Raw genomic sequence first — 20,689 nt, 5'->3', positions numbered from 1 at the left:
AGTACTTATTAGTCTACTTCTTCATCCAAACTTAAATCGGTATTATCTACTTGGTTAAACACATGAACAATCGCGAATGAACATTTAGTTTATCTAAATAAATAAACGATCGCGTTGAACTGATAAAAGTTGGTTTTAGAGAACAATTTTTATCACTCTTTCGATTTTGGCAAATGATTTCTCGGAATCTACAAAACATGGAAGGCTAAAAATGCGGATTTGTCATAGATAACTTATCTTTTTTTGGCTTAAATAACTAAAACCCTCAGTTTTATAAGTTGACTTACGAGCGCCTTTCCCCCATAGTGCGCTGGGAACCCAATTTCGTGCTCTTTCGCTCTCTCGTGTGGAAATTTCATTCATCTGAGCAAATCTTCTCTCACTTCCGAAGTCATCCGAGAGCAGTATGTGTGTATGTGTGAGCCGATCGGCAACGATACAGAGATAGACAGAGAGAGAGAGAGAGAGAATCTACTTTTGGTTCAATCTTCCGAACTGTGAGCCGGAAATGCATCCTTCAAAAATGGCCATTTGATAGACTCCTGATCCGTACTAAATAAAAAGCTGCCTTAGGAATTAGGATTGGGAAGTAGCACAAGTGGAATGTAAATACGATGCAATGAAATAGACGTCTGAGCAATGTGTTTCGATATGTCGCAATAAATAGTTGCCTTTATTACCGTTACGGTGTTGATTATTTCCTTGCCTTGTCAACAAACAGAGTAACAACAATTAATTCAAATGAACGCACACACGGACGATAATAGAACACACGCACAATAGTCGTTGGACCCCGTCGTTCTGTGTCGTTTTCACCTCTACCTTTGGTAACGTTTGACGCTTACATTCCCCACAAGCACCCCCAAACCCGTTACACCTAATTGCACGCTTAATACGGAATCTGATTCTGGTAGAACTGGATCATGTCGTACGTGCGGGTCCGGAAGTTTTGGTACGAATTACGTATCACTCCCAGCATGTGTACGGCCGCCTCCTTGCTGTTCTTGGTTGGCACAAAGCGCTGCTTAAGCAGCGTGATCGTTTGGCCCCGGAAGCACGGCAGTCCAGTGTCGAGCATGAGCGACACGAGCGTCACGATCGCGTCCTGGTACGGGCGGATGGCCAGGAACGACTGGACGCACAAATCGCAGAACCACTTGAACGGTGCCGCTTCCATCTTGCCACCCATCACCATCACCATCTCGTCCGTTAGCTTCAGGTCCGGCTCGAAGCCAATGTTTCCACCGGGTGATGATTCAAACATGAAGCCAAAATCTGGAAAATCCGACAGAAACAGGCTTAAAAAACAAGAACTCAATCGTAGCAAGCGAACACCATACCGATGTGAATGATGTGGCCATCCTTGTCAATCATGATGTTACCGTTGTGCCGATCTTTGATTTGCAACAGGTAACCGATCACCGAGTAGGCCGCCATCGATTTGACGAAGTTGCTGCGGGCCGACTGGAACTCTTTCGACGTTTCATCGCCATACTGGTGCAGGAAGTACTCATACAACCCAAAGTCGGTCTGCCGGCCGAGCTGGTCGCGTGATTTGGCGTTCGGCACGCACTCGATGACACCACACTGGGGGGTAAAAAATCGAAAGTATGTTGAAAAATGTGCGACACGCTGCTGACGGAAATCGCTCTTACACCGGGCGCTGTGGCAACGACACGGTACGGGAAAAGGTACAGCTCGAGCCCGACCTGCTGGAACACGTTCTTGAAGATCGAGATGACCTGCAGGGCCAACATGTCCTGCCGCACGTCGTCGCCCACCTTGAAGATCGCCGCCTGCCACGCTTCGGGTCCGAGCGAATTGAGCCTCGGACCGTCGATGATTGGTTGTGGGTCCATTCCGCCATTACTGTTCGACACCTCCATTGCCATCGTTTCGAGCTCCATGATGCCACAGCGCTGGACACGGAACCGGGCCAAATACGGCGCTTTCGCTGCACTCTGCATCGGGGTGCCACTGTTGTAATCGATGTCCAGTACCATCGCTTCCGGGTTCGAGGGGAGATAGCATCCGGACTGCACCTTTATACGGCTAAGTGCCTCAAGACAGGCCTTCTTGCGAGCCTGTCCCTTCGGGAAGGAACGGATCTCCCCGCTCACGGCCGTTATTTTACCGAAGAAATCGAACTCCCGTTCGTAGAACCGTTTCGCTGGTCCGGACAGGGACGAAATGATGTTTTGCGCCAATCCGTCCAGGGCATCGTAAAGCACTGAATGCAAAAAGAAGTATATTGGTGATACTGACGAGATGGCAAGGGCAGGTACACTTACTGTCGCGATGGTGCATTTCCTCGTCAATGTACATATTCGTTTGCATGTTCCATATTAGCTGGTGGGCGACAATCTGGGACCGTTTCGATATGTGCTTGATCAGCTCCGTTACGTAGCCCATCTGCAAAAGAGAGGAAAATCTGATCATGAAGCAACTTTCCGCAACACCGGCAGAAGAACCCTCGCTCTGTTGGCTCACCGTGTCGTGTCTGAGTGCCTGCACCAGCTGCGGAATGTACGGTAGGACCGCTTCGGCCGGGTAGGAGCTGAGCGTCTTCACGGCGTACTGGGCCGTCAACGGATGGGACGGATATTGGCGCGAAAAGTACGATAGGGCCTGTATCGGATTGACGTGGGCCCACGTTAGCATGTAGACCAGCTCGGGCGACTCGTTCAGTACGGTGCGCGTCGTCACGAGGTACTTCAACGCCTCCGGAATGTGTGCGGCCGCCATCGGGTCCGAGCAGACGAGACGCGTCACCTCGTCCTCGATCGTTTCCGCGTTCCGTATGCGCTGGGGTAAGAATATGGCCAACGCGGGGTTGTACGACCAGGCAAGGCGCGTAAAGTCCCGCCAAAGGTTGAGCTTCAGTGGCCGGGCGCGCCACTCGGCCACCGATTCTTCGCCAGGAATTTGCAGCTCCGGCGACGACAGTGGATTGGCCCAGATCGACATGTACTCAATCTCCACCGCCAGCAGCTCCAGGATGAGGTTCCGCTTCTTCATGTAATCCTTGTCGTACGCATCCTTCGGGTACGGGGGCCGCTTGATCCGTGCGGAGCGCTTCGACAGCGTCGACGTCGAGTGCGGGATCGTGTTGTACCATCCGGCGTTACCGCTGCTCGTGGACCGTGCCACTTCACTTCCGGCCAGGGAGACCGCATCGAGCGATACCTTCTGCACGGACAGGTTCGTCGATGTCGCCACGTGCAGCTCATAATCGCTCACCTCCGACGCGACCAGGTGCTTCTTTTCGCTGCGCATCGTCTGCCAAAACTTGAGCAGCGTCGCAATGTCCTCGAGTAGCGCCTCTCGCGGCTGACTCGGGCACATTGGCGGCCCGCAAAAGTAATCGAGCGCGTTGGCGTAGATGCGCTCGCGCAGGATGTTCCGGGCGAGCGATTTCGGAATTGTGTTCCCCTGAAGCAGCGAGAGGCCACACTGCAACAACCGAAACCGGCAGCCCACCGTCGAGATGTGACGATTTTGTTTGAAATCACGACTGAATGGCAGGCATCGGTGCAGCAGCATGCAAAACATCTCCACTTTATCCCGATTGCAGTACTTGGCCGTGTCCACCATCTCAGACAGCAACTGCAACCAGATCTGGTGCGGTGCGACGACGATCGGCTTCGGCACCAGTTTGCAGCCCTCGTACGCTGCCAACGGACTGGTCACGTCGTTCTCCTGCGCAAACAGGCCCATCCGCTTGTCGAACGTCGTCTGCCAGGCGGCCACCATCTCCTGGATGAAGCACAGCTCAAGATCCTGGCGCGCGGTCAGAATCCATTGCCAGCACTCGACAGCCGTTTCCATAGCCGATTCGGTGAACAGGAGAACCTGCGACGACGAGATCGCATGGAGCAGCTTGCGGTTGGCGCTGGAGCAAAGAATCAGGTAGGCCGTCGCACGCCACAGGGCTCCACGATGCCGGGCGTCACTTTTCTCCTCGCACGCTTCCCAAATCTCACGCACCAGCCGATCCGCCAGACCGCGCTTTTCTTCGTCTTCCAGTACCGACAGTACTCCGGAAATTTCACCCGCGTACTTGCTCCGTAAGCGTAGCACCGATACGAACTTCGACGTGTCACTGTTGACGCACTGTGGCCTGCGACTCGTCCCGGTAGTCGTTGCGGCTGTATTGGTAACCCAAGGTTGCAAAATGGAATCGACGGCGAGCGCCAGCCCACTGTGGTTGGACAGGGCGGTCGACGGCACCTGATTCGGGTACTCCTGCAGGTGGCTACGGGTCGACTTGGGGGCCCACTTCATGGCCTCGTTCACTATCCCCTGGCATCGGTCGGCAAAGTCCTTCACTCGGCTTTCCCGAGCCGGCAAGCTGTCCATCAGCTGCAGGGTATACGGCGTCGAAGCAACGCGCAGGGTTGGTGTCTCCTCGTTCGGATTAAGTGTCAACGAGAACGCCAGCAGCTGCAATACATCCAGCATGCACCAGAGCACCCTCCGGTTCCACAGCAAGTGCGGAAACTTGTCGACCAGCTGCGACAGGTACTGATCCGCCACCATCTGTATCTGCGGATGTATGTGGTTGAAGTACACCAGCAGCAGCATCGCCTGCGACTCGAGGACCTTCTCGCGGACCGCATCCTGTGCCAGCAGCACGCTGCGGAACTTTTCAAACACCTGATCCCCGATGCACCGGACACACTGCCACATCCCATACTTGTCCTTCAGGAGCGCATTATCGCACAGGTAGCTAAGGATCGGCTCGATGCTCGGCTCACACGCGTTCTCCACGCGCAGAATCTCCAGCCAGTAAACGCTCAGCAGATACGCGCACTGTGCAAACGTGAGCTTGTTGATGCAAGCGGTAATGTCGGCCGGTGGGTGATCGAGCAGCAGTAGTATCTGCTGGCGAAGCTCCATCAAGCTGACGCTGCCGGATCGGATCGCCGAGGTGTAGTTGAGCTCACGCATCTCCGAACGGTGCGCCGTTTGTGAAATCAGGAGCGGTGATTTGGCGGCAATCTGCTGCACACCCTGGTACCAGTCCGAGGGCCACAGCCGCGAGTTAGTGAAGCCCATCACCACACAGTATAGCCAAAAGTCCTTGAACAGCTTGTGGAGCCGCTGCTTTGGGTTCTTGATCGGCGGAAGGCGTCGCACGAGCACCTGGAAAAAGAGGTAAAAAGGGAAGATGGCCATCAGAATGATAACGACAGACCTCAACCACGATCATGTTGGCACGATACGTACTGCAATGACCGGGATCAGCATTCCAAGGTTGCCCGCACTAGAGCTAGCCTTCTGTGCCCCGGACGTGTTGTCCGACGACCGTTCCGCTTCCAAGCCGATCTGGACGAACAGTTCGAGCAACTTTCCGAGCAGATCCAGCATCTCCAGCTCGCCCTGTATGTTGGCGGCAATGTTGGCCAACGCGTTCACCACCGCGTCCGAAACGTGGTGATAGGATTTCCTGTAAACACTGTTCCGTTAAACACCGGCACAGGGGAAGAAAGGGGAAGGCAAACAGGCAGAAAGAGAGAAAGAGAGAGCGAGGGACCACGCGCCATTCACGCGTACACGGGACAGAATTGACAGAGGTGTCCGGAAAAGGGGGAAGAAAAATAGAAGCAGAAGCGAAGAAAAAATCCAAAAAATTTCGATTTAGATGAGGCTGGACGCTTCACAGATGAGACAGCGAAAAACGCGAAAACGACCCGATAGTTTTGGGCAAAAAACAAAACATAAAAACACGGACGAAAAACATCTCACGATCGTTCGAACTATCCCAAAATTCAATCTCAAAAATGCACAATAATAAACAAATGAGACAAATAAATGAGTTACTATAAAACAAACGACAAAAGCAGTGTGGCACATCAGATTACACGGTGGTTCTTGAAAGGGGCACTCACAAAAATGATTCATAATGTTTGCTGGAATATTATTCGAGTTTAAATAATTAGTACAATCGAAAGAGAATGATTGTTACAGAGTGCTATTAACCGCATTTTAAGATACGTTAGTGATCTACCGCAGACTGTGAATGATGAACGATCGATAAATCCTGCTGTTGGTCATTAACGACGATGTGAGTGTTCGCCCATCCCCATATAGTTTACCTTTGCTCCGGATTCGTCGAGTAAGCAAGCGAGGCTGCCTGCACCGTCACGCGCGAGAACATCTTCATGATCTCCTCAAACACCTGCGGTTCACACTTGGAGATGATCATGCAGCCAAGCTGATCGACGATCAGCACGTTCTGCTCCGATGGTTCCTTGCAGAAGCGTTGAATGAAAAACTGCAGGATGTTGTTCGTTGTTTTCGGCGTATCCTTCAGTGCCACCGCCACGTGTCCCAGCATAACGATGATGTTGAGTGACACGAGGCTTTCCTTACTTTCCTGCTTCTCGACCGTAAACAGCCGATTTGAAACTTGTGCCACGAGCGCCGGGACGCAGTACTGATCGAGCGCATGGGCAGCACGCAGCGCTATACTAAGATTTTCGATCGCCGCATCACGCAACGCTTCGAACGCTTCCTGGGCGGATTTCGTGAGCCCCTTCGGTTTCGTCGAATGATCGAATGCTTTAAAATCGGATCCTTGCACTGAAAGTGTGGACGGTTCAAAAATGAAGTAAACGAATTTTGCGCAGTGCTTACGCCAACTTACCCACTATACGGAATGGGGCATTTTCCTTCTCCTTTTTCGATTGAGCCTGCGATTGCATGTGCAGCTTCGCCAGAATGGGGCTGGGTTTGACCAAAAAATCGCGCAAAAACGATATGGACGTTCCGGCAATGTTGGGGAACTTTTGCGCCAGCTTACCTAAACCCTAAACTCGGAAAAAAACAAAACCCGACCATCGATCAAATGCTCGACGCACCAGAGTCTTTCGCTGCTTACCTCCAAGCACACCATCAACAACGGCATATGATCCATCACCATTTTGTGTCCCTGCACCGAGTCTAGCTTTTGATACAGGCCACTGCACAGCTTGTCGGCCTCTGCAAACGAACGTAGAACCAGAAGGATAAGTACGGATCCTGCGGAGCCCAAAGCCTTTGCATTGGTGTCTCCCTCGAGTACCGGAGTGGAAGACGAAGCATCAAATCGCTCATGAACGGGACAAGCAACAAAATACACAAATTTTTGCGCATTGTTTTGCGTGTTTTGATTTCTTTTTGCTTTGTACAAAACATTAACGCTTTGAGGCGATGGTAAACCAAGCGACACAGTTAAAAAGGTGGGAAAATAACCAAACAAGCAAAACGAACAGAAAATGCAAACCAAAACGGATCCAAACCGATAAGTAAACCTCAAACTCATCCATCACCTAAGCCCATCGTGAGCGCAAAACTTTCTTGCAGCTGTATTAGAAGATCGCACAAGTTGTCCACTGCAACCATGAAAACGATCAGAACAAAGGTGAAATACGATCGAAACGATGGGTGCAGGCACTTCACTGGTTATCGTGGTGCAGCGTTTAGCTACTCTCTATCAGTCTCGTGTGTATGTTTGTGTCCTTCGCAGTCCTTTAAGAGGGTCCAAACCTATCCAACATACCTGTTTCGCCTCTGATTGCCCACACGAGCAGATCAACGCAGGCTGCATTGGCCATCACGTTGATCTTGTACTTGTTCACGACAACGTTGGACGGATCCCGCACACGATCGGCCGTGTCATGCTGTTTGCTCTGCAACTCCGTTTGACCGATCATGAACAGTTCCTTCACAAACTCCTGTACGTCCTTCGTGAACGGTGTCGGTAAATCTATCGGCAGTCGCGAGGGTAAGTTATTGTCCGTTTATAATATACAAAGCTCAACGTCACTTTTACCTGTTTGATTTTGTAGTATTTCCCGCAACAGTGTCACCATCACCAAAGTGATCGTTTCCGAGAAGCTCTTGTATCCGTACGGTTTGATCTGGTTCAGGGCAAAGATGTCGCCTGCCTGCTCGTCCAGGTGCTCCAGTGTTTCCTTCGTAAGCAACTTCTTGGCCAGTGCAAAGATCGTCTGTAGGTGGTTGATCGGGAACTGGAGACGATCTTGCTTCTCGAACGAGTCGCAGAAGCGCATGTTTGGAAACTGGTTAAAGCTGGAACCGTACTTTGCGAAAAAGTACGTCGTCGGGTCGTACGGTATGGAGTAAAAGGAGCTGAGCTGCTTCTTGCGGCTGCTTGTAGCAGACTTTTCCGCTTCCATCGTCGAATCAATCGTCAGGCTGCCAGACATCGATCGCGGTATGATCGAGCGGAACTGACTGACACTGGTGCTGTCCTTTGCATCGGCAACCGAGAGCGGTGTTTCTGACGATTTCACGACCAATATTTCGTCCTTCGGAAACAATCGACACAGGAGCGGAGGTTCACCAACCGCGTAACGACCCATCGAGCGACCCAGTCCCAGAAGCAACGGGACGCTTGCCTTGCAGAGAATGATCGGTGGGAGGGTGCTACTCTCTTTGCTGCCCTTAATCATGTTCGTGAGCACCGTCAGCACTTCCACTTGGTTCAGTATGATCTCATCACGATGTTCCGGACACCCTACCGCTATATCGGACAGCAAGCTGTTGAGACAAAAGCAAAACTTTTCGGCCGTCGGTATTCCTGCAACGATAAATGCAGCATCTGATAAACCGCTCCTGGGCTGTTAACGTCCACAAAACTCACTATCGATTTTGTTCGGTTTGACGTCATCGATCCAGACTGCCTTGGGCAGGGCTTTGGCTAGGCGCAGCAGGTAAGGAATGATGTCCTTCGAATACTGATATCCACTCTCGAGAAAGTACAACCCGAGCGCAATGACCGCATCCTGGGCCCGTGAGTCAAGACAAAACACTCCCACGGCATTCTCCTGTGGACAATACTTGAACAACGTTTGCACCTGTGGGCGAGATAAGAGAAAGAAAACCATTCCAGAACGGGGTAAGAACACGCAGCGGCGAGCAGCGCGGGGCTCGATTTATTTCAACGCAAACACGATGCTACCTTTTCCCACGGTGTCGGTTTTATCATTGCCAACACCCGGGCCAAACACTGGACGGTTTTCTGGAACGAAAATCGCTCGTTTCCGACCATAGTGAGCGATTTTTCCCAGCACAACAAGCAGCAGCCCCGATCGGTCGATGATTCGAATTTTATTTACTTTTTTCGGGCTATATCGTTACAATGACGTGCAACTGGAGCACGGTCACAGAACGCGTTAGTTATCAGTGAAATCGAAGAAAGAGATCGTCAATTTAGCGACTACCAAGATTTGTTAAATAAAAAACGTGATACAATCATAAAAACATGATGAAATAATTAAAACACGATAGAGAAATCTTATTGATCACAGCACACCACTTATCGCGTATCGTACCGCATGCATCTACACACCTTGTGAATCTGTTTCGAGCGTGCCCCGCTGTCGTGCGAATCTGACGTCTTCGGTCCGTCTCGAGCTGTCAAACCGGAGGACAAGCCTTCGCCCGAATGCATTTTCGGTCATTTTTTCCGAAGCGTGGATTGTCGGGAGAAATCTACTGGAAAATCTGCTCGTTCTCGGTATTATCGATTTTCCCGGCGACGGCCAAACGACAGCAAACCAGCTTGGGCACAGAGGTTAGCAAACGGGAAGCGGAAAATAGGGGTGCTTCGGGGCCGTATTAGGTGACCACACGCAATTGACCGCCCAGAGCAACACAGTCCCTCTGTGGCCATCCCATACCCAGAAGAAAGGTAAGCACCGCAACGGGCAGCAAACGCAGAACCCTTTGCCAGTTTGCCGAAAGAATTTACAGCATTAACCTAAACCCAAACCAGTCCATAACGTAACGGTTCAAACAAACCATTGTTTCACGAGTCATACAGTGCGTGCCGGTGTGTGCGTGTGCCCTGAGATTGTGTCTGCGCGTTGACGGAAGCATTTATAGCTTCTAGTACGTATTTTTGTTTTTTCAATCGAACCGGAATCTTAATTTCCCAAAAACTCAACGGTGAGTGCGGCTTTTCTTCTCAGAGACTGTTTCGCCGGTTCGCTGGACAGAGCGGCGGAATACAATACGTTGTTCGAAGTGGCGTTTTAACGGAGCTTTCCTGTACCCCTCCTGTCGAGACAATGTTCGCAGAAAACCAAGATGGTGGTGACCTTTGGAGCTTCGGTTTTGCCCCGTTTGTGAAAAGAGTGATGGTGAAGTAATCGAAGGCTGTTTCCCGCTCCAATCAATCCTGGACTGTACGGTACTTGCCAGGATGCTAAAGTGCTAGTTGCCCATTCACTCTATAAGAACCTTTTCCGGGTGTCCGGCGTCAGATAGTGGATGACAAATGTGTGAACTTCCGGTGTCGCCGTAAAGCAGTGTCGTTGTACAAAACAAACAAAAAACAGTCACAAAGTCGGTTTTTCGGAAGACAGGTTTGGCCCGCATGTAAAACGTACCGGTACCTTGGCGTTTTCAACCGTTTCAACGAAAACATTGTTGAAACCCTACACGCTCAACATAAGAGTCGAATTTTATTGGTCCTCCCAAATCCGTGCTACACGAAGGTGAGAAGAGAGTGATCGAAGCCACCCAAGTCCGTAATGTTGAGTTTTATTTTGCAGCAAAACGGGAAAAGCAAAAGTTTGAAAGTATTGCTCCATCTTTAACAGTTCTTCCCTTCCACGCGCGTCCCCTTTCCCTCCAATAATAGCCGGGTTCTTTTAGTTGAAATGTGCAAGGTGCAAAAGTAAAGTATAAGTAAAGTAAAACACGAAACATCCCTGTCCGAGACAGTGGAACCGAGCGCGAATCGTGAGTTTTTCGGCGTGCGACGTCGCACACCTGTGGTGTTGTTGTAGTAGTTGTTGTGTCGAAAAAAAAAACGTAAACGGGGAACATGTTGACGGTTGGTGCGCGCGGACGCGGCACACCGGTTCCGAGAGTGCCGGACCGGTGGCCGGGAGTAGTAAGTATTCCTTACCCTTGGTTGTGCGTGAGCACAGCGGCGAGCAGGAGGAGAGCAGGTGGTGTACCATCGGGTGGACGAGGGCGCATCTTTGTCTTCTCCGTCCCCGGGGTTGCTTTGGAATGGGATTCACCTCGCATTCTGCAGGGGAAGGCTCAATGGTTGAAAGTGCCAAAGAAATGGTTCCTCACGGCTTGCTTGGGGATCACGTTTCGGATCATGACTGCGTGAACCACAAGGACTAACTGTCTCTCTCGCGTGCGCATTTCCAGCTTGCTTCGATTGAAACGGTTACGGTCCCTGCGAGGGGTGCAAAATCGACATGGACAGCGATGACTCACGGCCCGGCTCGTCGGCTTCGAACAGTTCGGCCGACTCGGAACAAGCGCCAAGCCACGCCACGAAGGAGGAAGAGGAAGAGGAGGACGATGATGAGGAGCAGTCCGATGGGTCCGGCTCACCGTCCCATTCTCCGTCGCCATCATCCAACGCTGAGACTGGTGGGCGTGACGACGGCGAAGGAACCGCTGGCTCTCAGCACGGCCAGCGTTCCCGTTCCAACACCTCAGGCAGTCTAACTTACGACGGTGCGAAACCGGCCAACTTCGACGATGAGGAGGAAGCTCGGTCGCAATCAAACTCTCCCCCGTACCGGCCCGCGTCTAGCCGATCGCACTCGCCAAGCCTTTCGCAGGGCGACGATCAACGGTCACCGTCACCGGAGGCCGAAGCCGACGGTGAGGATCACCGCGGCCACCACCGTCGCTTCGAGCGTTCGCGATCACTGTCAAACCAATCCGACAGCTCGAGCAAAGATCATCACCACCGTCAGCAACAGCAACAGCAACAGCAGCAGCAAGAGGAGCGATCGTTGTCGCGCAACTCGAGCACATCGAATCTGAGCGAGAAGCTTAAGGGCGAAGAGATCTCGGATTGTGAAATTGAATCGGACGGGGATGGTAAAGAGGAGGAAGAGGGCCCGATGAAAACCGACGGAGGAGGTGGTGACCGTACGGGACCCGGAGCGACGAATAGTGCCCTCGACATGAGCCACGAAGATCTGAGCGACGTGAGCTTGGAGAGTGACAACGAACTGGAGTCCCGCGAAGGCCCCGAGGAAGACGGTGCCGAAGACGACGAGGAAGAGGAAGAGCGCGATAGTGGGCCAGAAGACGGTGAGAAGCGTAATCACGGCAACCGCCGGAGCGTTGGCTTGGATGGGGACGGAGATCAACACGATGATCTCAGCACCGGCAACGAGGATGGGTACCATGATGAGGAACCAGTGATGGCCGGATTGGGTGCTTCGCAGACCGCAGAGATCGAACGGCAACCGGAAGAGGAGAAACCGAAAATAACCGATCTGCGCCAGAAGCTGGAGGAGAAGAAGAATCAATTGCGCAATCTGGAGGCGGAAAAGCATTCCACCACCAACGGTGGCGGAGGAGGGCGCACTCACGACACACTTCTGTCCGAGGCAAATCTGGCGGACAAGAAAAAGAACGACGAAGATGCGCTCGACTTCGAGGCCGAAGAGGGCGAGTGTAACGAGCCACCGAAGGAGGAAGCGCAACGGAAGGTCGATCCGGTGCGCGATGAGGAAAAGGAAAAGGTGCCCAAAAAGGAGGTGCCGGACGATGAGCTGGAGGAGGGCGAAGAGCTGGAAGAGGGCGAGGTGAGCGATGAGGATGAAAAGCGTCCGGAGGAAACAGAACCGAAGCCTGTCTGTAGGTTCTACACACGCGGCCAGTGCACCTGGGGCATGAGTTGCCGGTTTCTGCATCCGGGCGTGACCGACAAAGGCAACTACACAATGTTCGATATGGTGCGGCCGATACCCGTCACACATCAACCGGGAGCTTTCGGTGGCCATCCATCGTTGGGTGGGGTCGCTGGTCCCATGTACGCTTCCGAATTTCGGCACGAGCGTCCCTCGGCCGCACTGCACCATGCTCTGGCTGCGCACCACCCGGTTATGCCACCGTATGCGGCAGGTGGAGTGCTTGCTGCTCCAGCGGCCGCTAGACCTCCCGTCGAACCGATCCCCGAGAGTGCTTGGGAACGGGGATTGCGCACGGCAAAGGAGATGATGCGCAAGGCAAACAAACGCAAGGAACAGGACATTGACTTTGATGACAAAAAGATGAACCTCTCACTGACACAGGACGAGCTGGAGAAGGACAACTACTACACACGGGACCGTGCGTCGCCGTCAGATGTAAGTTTTATTTCGCTTTTGCCGCAAAGAGCCCCACGTTCCTTACCCATGGCTTTCGCTTTTGCTAGCTATCACCCACGTACGCGGGAGCCCGGCCAGCGGCGGCGGTGGTTGCAGCTGGTTACGAGTATGCTGCACCGCCCTCAAAGTTCGCCCGTGGAGGACCTCCTTTCGAGGAGGATGTTTTTGGGCGTACACACCGCTACCGCGAGCTCCCGTCGCACCGGATGCCCCAGTACGAGGACGAAGACATCTCGAAACGGCGCAATCCACGGGCGGGTGCCACGCGTGAGGTGATCCTGCAGCGAGCCGATGAGTGGAACGACCCGTGGATGCGCTCGAAGTCGCCGGGTCGAGACAAGCGGGCTGGTCGGCGCGAACGGCGCAGCTACAGCAACAGCTCCTCCTACAGCAGCTCCAGCAGCAGCACCCGGTCGGGTTCAAGCTCCGACTCGAGTCGCTCACCCAGCCCTACGACAGCCGCCACGAGACGGGCTCGCTACGACAGCCATCGCTCGAAGGACAGCGATCGACACGCTGGTCACATGCGCAAAGTGGTCCGCACACGATCGCCCACGGTTAGTCCACGGCGTGGTAAGTTACGGATCCCTTGGACCGTTCGACAGCATACTTACTCCATTGTATTTCATTTTGAAGCTCGCAAAGCATCGCCGGCCACTACTGCAAAACGGCTCGAGAAACGTACCGCGTCACCGATCGTCGTTGACAAGCGCGTCGTGGTTGAGAAGGCCGTCGGCTCGAAGCGCAAGAAGGTTGGTTTGTGTTGTGCGTTTCTTCATGCCTGGTTCGATTATATCGTTTCTCGATTTTGCTTGCTCCCGTCTCCTTTCGGCAGTCACCACCGATGCACAAAGCACCAACCGACAAACGGCGTCGACGCAGTGCCAGTTCATCCGGTTCCGGATCCTCCGATTCCAGCGATTCGGGTTCGGAAAGTTCGTACTCCTCCAGCTCGGACAGCTCTTCGCGTGGAAAGGCACGGTCAGCGGCCAAAGTTCGTGGGGCGGCAACCGACGGCAAAGCGGGTAAAGCACCATCCGCTTTGTCCAAGAAAGGTAGGTTCTTTCGCTGCAAACTTTCGAAGCCTGGCACGAAGATGAACGTGAATATCTTTTGCTTGTTCACCCACCACAGAATCGAAAAAGGCTGCCGAAGGTGGTAAGGGCGGTGGGTCGCAGGTTATTCCACCGTCGAGTGCCGCGATGGAGAAGGCCAATGCGGCCGCATCGAAAAAATCATCACGCCGCGAAGAGTTGCTGAAGCAACTGCGAGCCGTCGAGGAAGCGATCGCTCGGAAGCGCACGAAGATATCGTAAATTGTCCATAGCCGTACACAAACCCACACACACCCGAATGCATACATACACACATTATCATCATCCGACAGCCGAACCCATTCCAAGCAGGTGGTGAAGTAGCTTATCTTATCGGTTTTTTCTCCAATCTCTACACACTTCAGAGGAAAGCCAATTTGGGGCGTCGAGGAACGGAAGCAGGTCCGGTTCACGCTCAAAGATCTGCTGTCGGTGATCTACTTGCAGGCAGTGCGATTGTCTTTTTTAAGTTTATTGATTTATTTTTCTCTTTATTTTGTGACAAGAGTGGATAGAATATTCAACCAACAACAAAACCAATCAACAATATATAGTAGCAAACTGGACCGAGGGGTTGCGATAACGAATACGAGTGTTTTAAAATGCGTATCCAAATTAAACACTCTGACACACACATTATGCGATCGTGCGCTAGAAGATGATTCAATTAACATAATCCGAAAAGATCACAGATGCTCCGGTTATTCTGCCGCCCACAGCCGTCCAAAAAAAGGCATCTATCATATCCTGTTCCGATCATTGGCTTATGTTGTTCTACGAACGATTATCCGTGTTCGTAGTCTCGTTGCTGGCCAACTTTCATTAAAAAAACTCTGGTTGTCGTTTGTGGTTCGAATTCATTCCAACCCGTAACGCTTGCCTTTGCGCTCGGAACATGTTCCGGGGCCTCGGCGCAAGTAAATGAATAAATTTTAGCTCTTACTTCAATATGTGAAACAGTCTTTCGAAGATACTAATCCGTGAACGATCACGCTTTGTGATCGCTCGTTGTATAACCGTTGAACGCTGCGGATGTTTTTTAAACGTTGCATAATCACGCCTATTTTGTCATCAACTTTATTCTGCTTCAAAACGTGCACACTGTTGGTGTTGAATTGATAGATGAGTCGATTACCGCCTATAACCTCCTTAGCATAAGATTAATTACATAGTCAGTCGGTTGCCCTCATGCCGAACCGATCTCGAGAAACACATTCCGAAGAGACTGCAACATTCTTGACGATCGGCAAGCAGCCAGCAGTTTTCAATCTGCTTAAAACAGCCACCATGTCAATGTGTGCCATATCTTCACAGTAAAACGCCAAGACGAGCTGGAGATGCTGCAAAATGTATGGGTCATTTACATATCCCAGAATCTGTTAGCCTCGTAGGTGATTATAATCACGGTCAACGGCACTGTAGAAGAAAGCTTTAATCGGATGCAATTTCCCCAGGTAACGATACATTACGATGAAACTATTCTAGCCAACCGGGGTTCCCTTTGTTTTAATGGTGGTTTTGGTTTGCCATCGATCAGGGTTAAGTAATGAATTGCCGTCGAATAAAGAAGGAAATTGAGTCATTGGTAGATTAGTGCTCACACCCAAACCGCAGGTTAGCATCGCATCCTGCAACGACCGTTACCGATCGGACCCTGGCCCAGATGTGCTGGACCACGAGCTGACCGCGAGAAGTCAAGGTTTGATAATGAAAGATGAAAACTGGTTTCGATCGAGACTCGAACAGTGCAAAAGGAAACCGAAATTTTGGCAAACGTGTTCGACGGCGGACAGGTTTTGCGTACATTCCCGCGGTGCTCCACGTCGGATGCCGGTACCGAATCGCAATGGGCGAGCTGATTAAGTTTGAGATCCGCACGATCCACCCAGAACGGATATGCTGACGACATTTGTCTCCTTTGAATCTGGGTGGTGTGCTCGAGAATGAAACAAAAATTCCTAAAGTAGTTAGGGTCTGCTCTTGTACGTCATTGTATTTGGGGCTCAGTAGTAAAGCACTGATAAAAAACTGCGCTACAGATTATGACTACGGCGGAGCTAGTTCCGCATGACAACAACTTATTCCGACTGACGCACGATAGCTTAACAGTAAAGTCCTACAAGTCTCCACAGGCATCCGGCAAATGGATTTCTTAGCTCTACTAATCCTAGTTCGGCGGCGTTGACGTCTCATGCTGTTTAACGGACGAATATAATTTTTTTGGACCAGAGAAGGTCATATTGCACTACTTTTTACTCGAGGCACTTCCACAACCGCGATTACGGAAACACTCTGGGGCTCACTGAAACGTTCCACCAAATGGAACGCACACGGTAATTGGGCAAAGGTTTCTCTTCCTGTATGATCGCAGTTTCACTTCACACTTTGGATGCGCCGTGCTTAAGAGCGGCTCAGATGGTCTGGTAGGTCGTTGGTTGGTGTCGCTGCTCGATCGCCGCCGGGGAGCGCTTCTGGCGCGATTCGGTCGTGAAGCAGGTGCACAGGATCATGTACAACACCTTGCAGCAAAAATCGGGCGAAACGGAACTCTTGCCGGTCAGGACATCCACTAGAAAGTCGCACTCTTCGTGCACCTGCGAACAAGATACGGGAGAGGGTGGTTTCACAGAATGTTAAAACATCGCACCGGTGGGGCACTGCCGGTCACGATCTCATCATCTCATCAGTCACCACCACAATACATTGCCTTGCTGTCCACACAGCATCGCTTAGATTATCTGGGAGCCTCTCTCAAGCCACCACTCACCTTTACGTCCTGCACCTCCTCTACGCCGCTCTGGATGCTAATGACGCAGCTCGGGTTGGCGGCTCGGTTCCGCTTCAGAAGCTGCATCTTCGGACCACTGTCGGAACTTGCTCGCCCTACCGTCAAGCGAGGTGTGGGCTTGAACCACAGAAACTGAAACGGCTGTGCCTTTGCGCAATCTTCGCAACCTCGGAACAGGCTCGGCGTAGAGTGTACTACGAAGCTTTTCGGCGCGACGACGACTGAACCCACACTGCTGGTCGCGCATAGATCAGCGATCGTGCGCTGCTCGCACGCGTAAAGCCGTGGCCCCTCCACATGGCTCCAGATGCCGCGAGAGATGCAACCCAACGACGCTATGCTCACGCTCTGGCTTGGGGCCCCTACCGAGCAGGCCGAATAGGTGGCTCACCTTACAGTCGAGCCTCGAGCGGATCCACGATGCGAACATCGGTCGAAACAAACCGAAAAGCGAAGCATATAACGCTCCAAAAAGGCAAGTTTCTAAATTGATTTATAGACACTACCTCTTATATCTGTCTGTACCAACCTTAGGTCACGGAAGTCGGCCGATGGCCAACAGCAAATAAGTCTCGTATTACGATATACCCATTACTTAACCAATTATTTCGATCGACAACCGTGGCTCGACTGTATTTTTCTCACCGAAATTTTCTCAATCTCACCTCTCGAATAGCTCTCCGTCGAAATTCACAGTCGATCGGGATGTCGATCGCCGTTCGCAGTTCTGCAGCCGGACTCCGTGAAACTACCGTAAAGCAGATGACGAACCTTCGGACCGTTCAAGGCGATAAGCCACACGATTTATGATGATGGATCTGTGGCAGGTCAAGCGACCAACCGAAAAGCCCGGAGAGTTAGATCATGCTGTTGGCGGGGTACGGTGGACACGTTTATGTGTGAGCCACTTATTAGCACCCCTCTACGGAGGCTTGGAGGTGGCGGCAAGATATGGTTTGTTTCGTCGTTTTTCTCCAAATTCGTAGCTCCGTTCACTTTCACTTACGCATTTCACGAAAGTGAGAGCGAACTCTGTGCAATCGTTTAAATTCAATTACAAAGTGTTTCAGTTTCCACAAAAAGAAACAACGACGCAAATGAAATGGCACTCCGGTAGTTTGTGGTCACGTTCCGTGGTGGGGCCGTTCTACGTTGTCTGCGCAAAAACCTGCCAGCCCGAGGTGGGGTTATTCTGATCCGTGAAAAGCCGCCAAAGCAGAACAAGCACTTCGCCTAGGTGCTAGGTAACTTCCCCTACGGTTGCCAAACGGCTGCCGAACTACCTTCTCCCCCGGTGTACCACCTCCGGTGAGCCGCACGCGCGCCCCGATCGTCGCAAGAACTGGTGGAGTGGCGGCCGCAGAACTGCAATACAGTTACAAGACCCCCAAGCGCACCGGTGATGCAAGACGGTGCTCGAAAGGTAAGCCGAAACCCAGCAACAACAACCACCCCGCCAAGACGTTCACCTCGGCTGGCCTACTGGAGGTCAAACCGCGTGGCGCACGTGGAATGGAAAAATGTTTACACCGTCGCCATCGGCTTCGGCGCGAAGCCGATTCAAGGTCTTCGGTCTTCTGATCTGGCGTGCCACTACGGAGCTGGCTCTCTGCGGAGCTTCGGAGAGGGATCCGCGATGATCCGTTGGTGGTGGTGGGCAAACCATTTCTAGAGGCGATTATTTACCCTCCTTCTCCAGCGATTCTCTTGCAATGGCCAAATTGTGCAATGACCAAAGACGTTGACCGTGGGACGGAGTGTAAACAGCATTTCATCACTGTCATCGGACCTAAACGGGCCGCTGGACCGAACGGGCCGCTGGACCGAACGGGCCGAAGCATGAGACATTTCTGCGCAAACCGGACAACTAGCCAACAGAAAAGCGGTCGAGGAATTTCTTACATTTCTTCCGATAGCACTCGGACCACCGTGATCCACCACCCGATGGAAGAAAACTAGAAAAATGTTTTTTTCCACAACGTATATACGCACATCCCAGGACTACCAGTTAAACCAGTTTTGGGCATCCGAATGCACCTCCGGGGTACCTTTTGGGAGAGTTGCATAATTTCAAACGCAACAAACGTGCCAGCCCAAAGCGTCTGGCAACCGAAATCGAGCCGCGATGCACCGTTCGGACCGGATCGGAGGGTTCGTCGCTTGAGTTTGATTGAGTCTTTCGACTTCGGTGTGGAGTGACGTAACGCAATTGTTAATTTATTTTCCAACAATGTCTATTAAACGCCGAGAGGGGCTAAACTTCCGCTGCTTAGTTTGATTCTCCGAAAGCTAAGGTCTCGTGGACGTACAGTGAATTTGGTACACCAGCTCACTAGGTTGGACCATATTAGCCTTCTTCGTATTGCCCGGTCCTGCTTTTATGGGGATCGCCGAGTGCACTCCCGTGCGATCAAGTGTGAGCCTATTCTTGGCCAGTGTCTTAAGTTTCCTAATGCGTCGGTTTCGTTGCAGGTCCGCCGTGTAGAAGTCTTTCCCCGTCGGAACCAAGTCCTGCAGGGTCTGCATCACAGCCGCATGGTTGCAGGATACACAGTGAGCCATCGTACCCGGTCGGATTTGGCGCTTCGTTCCGGCCGCCTCAACGGTGCTCCTCAGGGCGGCCCTCATTTTGTTCACCATCAGCTGCGTGTAGGTGATCTTCCTCCGTAGGCACGCTTCCAACAGCTCCACTTCGTCTTTTTCGCACCTCTCCAACAGATTGGCGTGGAGCTCGTGCAGGTGCGTCCAGAGGTCCGCCAGTTCCGCAAAGAACCGATCCACCTGCCCGTCGATCTGACCGCGCAGCTGCCCGATGGTGGCGAAGAACGTTTCCTGCGGTAGGCGTGTGCGAAAATGTTCAAAATCAACTCGATTTTCCACCTCCCGATCGAGCTGGTCCAGATGGGTGGTCACTTCCGCGTGCAGCTCTGCCAAGCGACCCTCAATTTGATGGCCCTTCTCAAGTAGTGCTTTACGTAAATTTTGATGTTGATCAGTCACCAGCTCGTGATGGGTTTGCTGCTTCACGTTCAACTCCTGGAGTGTCGCCGACAGAAGGTCACTGTTTTGTGTGACCACTTCCAGCTGCTTCCGGAGATCGTCCTGCTTTGCTTCGAGTGCTGCGATACGCTCGCCGTCCGACTGGAGTAGTTCCTCGATCTCACGCGGCCACAGCACTCGAAAGCTGTCCGCTACCGTCTCTAGCGATGGGCTCGAATCCGGTCGTGGTAAGATTTGACTAGTCTCCGTCAGAGGAAGGCGGCTAATTACACTCAACAGAACCGATCGAATCGTTTCTAGCTCCTTCTCCACCGAGTTCGGGTCAGCCGGTTCTGGATCAGGTGGCAGTGTGTTACGCCGTTGCACCAGCGACTTTACCGAGCTCGGCACCGAATGCTGATAGAAATCGATGGGTGAGGCCGATTCGGCGCTCTGCTTCGAAGGTCGCTGTGTTCGCAAACTACTCAACGATTTGCAGTGCACACGGAAGTCGGGAATGTGTTCCTTCAGCTGTTGGTTCATATTATCCAGCTGTGCCCGAATCACGGCCAGCTCGCCACCCTCCAGAAACGGAACAACAGATTTTTCGATCCTCGCGTATTCCAGCACGGTATCGGTGGCAAACGATGTCAGCTTACCGACCGTGTCGTCGATCTTGT

General features: G+C 52.2%; 2 protein-coding genes across 2 annotated transcripts; one reads left to right on the top strand and one right to left on the bottom strand.

The window, feature by feature from the left end:
* Positions 1 to 640: 640 nt before the first annotated feature.
* LOC131206747 (phosphatidylinositol 4-kinase alpha) lies at positions 641 to 9,058 on the bottom strand. Its single transcript, XM_058199421.1, has 13 exons — positions 8,969 to 9,058; positions 8,651 to 8,864; positions 7,817 to 8,587; positions 7,544 to 7,750; positions 6,884 to 6,984; positions 6,650 to 6,812; positions 6,099 to 6,585; positions 5,230 to 5,458; positions 2,491 to 5,145; positions 2,292 to 2,412; positions 1,656 to 2,230; positions 1,341 to 1,587; positions 641 to 1,275 (listed from the first exon to the last, which is right to left on the bottom strand). Exons 1-13 carry the CDS (start codon positions 9,056 to 9,058, stop codon positions 890 to 892), a joined length of 6,246 nt encoding a protein of 2,081 aa, XP_058055404.1. The 3' UTR covers positions 641 to 889.
* Positions 9,059 to 9,588: 530 nt separating this feature from the next.
* Positions 9,589 to 14,823, top strand: LOC131206374 (zinc finger CCCH domain-containing protein 18-like). Its single transcript, XM_058198912.1, has 6 exons — positions 9,589 to 9,700; positions 11,182 to 13,127; positions 13,196 to 13,721; positions 13,785 to 13,900; positions 13,984 to 14,203; positions 14,283 to 14,823. Exons 2-6 carry the CDS (start codon positions 11,232 to 11,234, stop codon positions 14,462 to 14,464), a joined length of 2,940 nt encoding a protein of 979 aa, XP_058054895.1. The 5' UTR covers positions 9,589 to 9,700; positions 11,182 to 11,231; the 3' UTR covers positions 14,465 to 14,823.
* Positions 14,824 to 20,689: the final 5,866 nt, after the last annotated feature.

Source organism: Anopheles bellator, chromosome 1 (assembly GCF_943735745.2).
Source record: "Anopheles bellator chromosome 1, idAnoBellAS_SP24_06.2, whole genome shotgun sequence".
NCBI classification, from domain to species: Eukaryota; Metazoa; Arthropoda; class Insecta; order Diptera; family Culicidae; genus Anopheles; species Anopheles bellator.
Note: the sequence above shows the minus strand (reverse complement) of the source record. Positions and strands in the feature narration are given on the sequence as shown.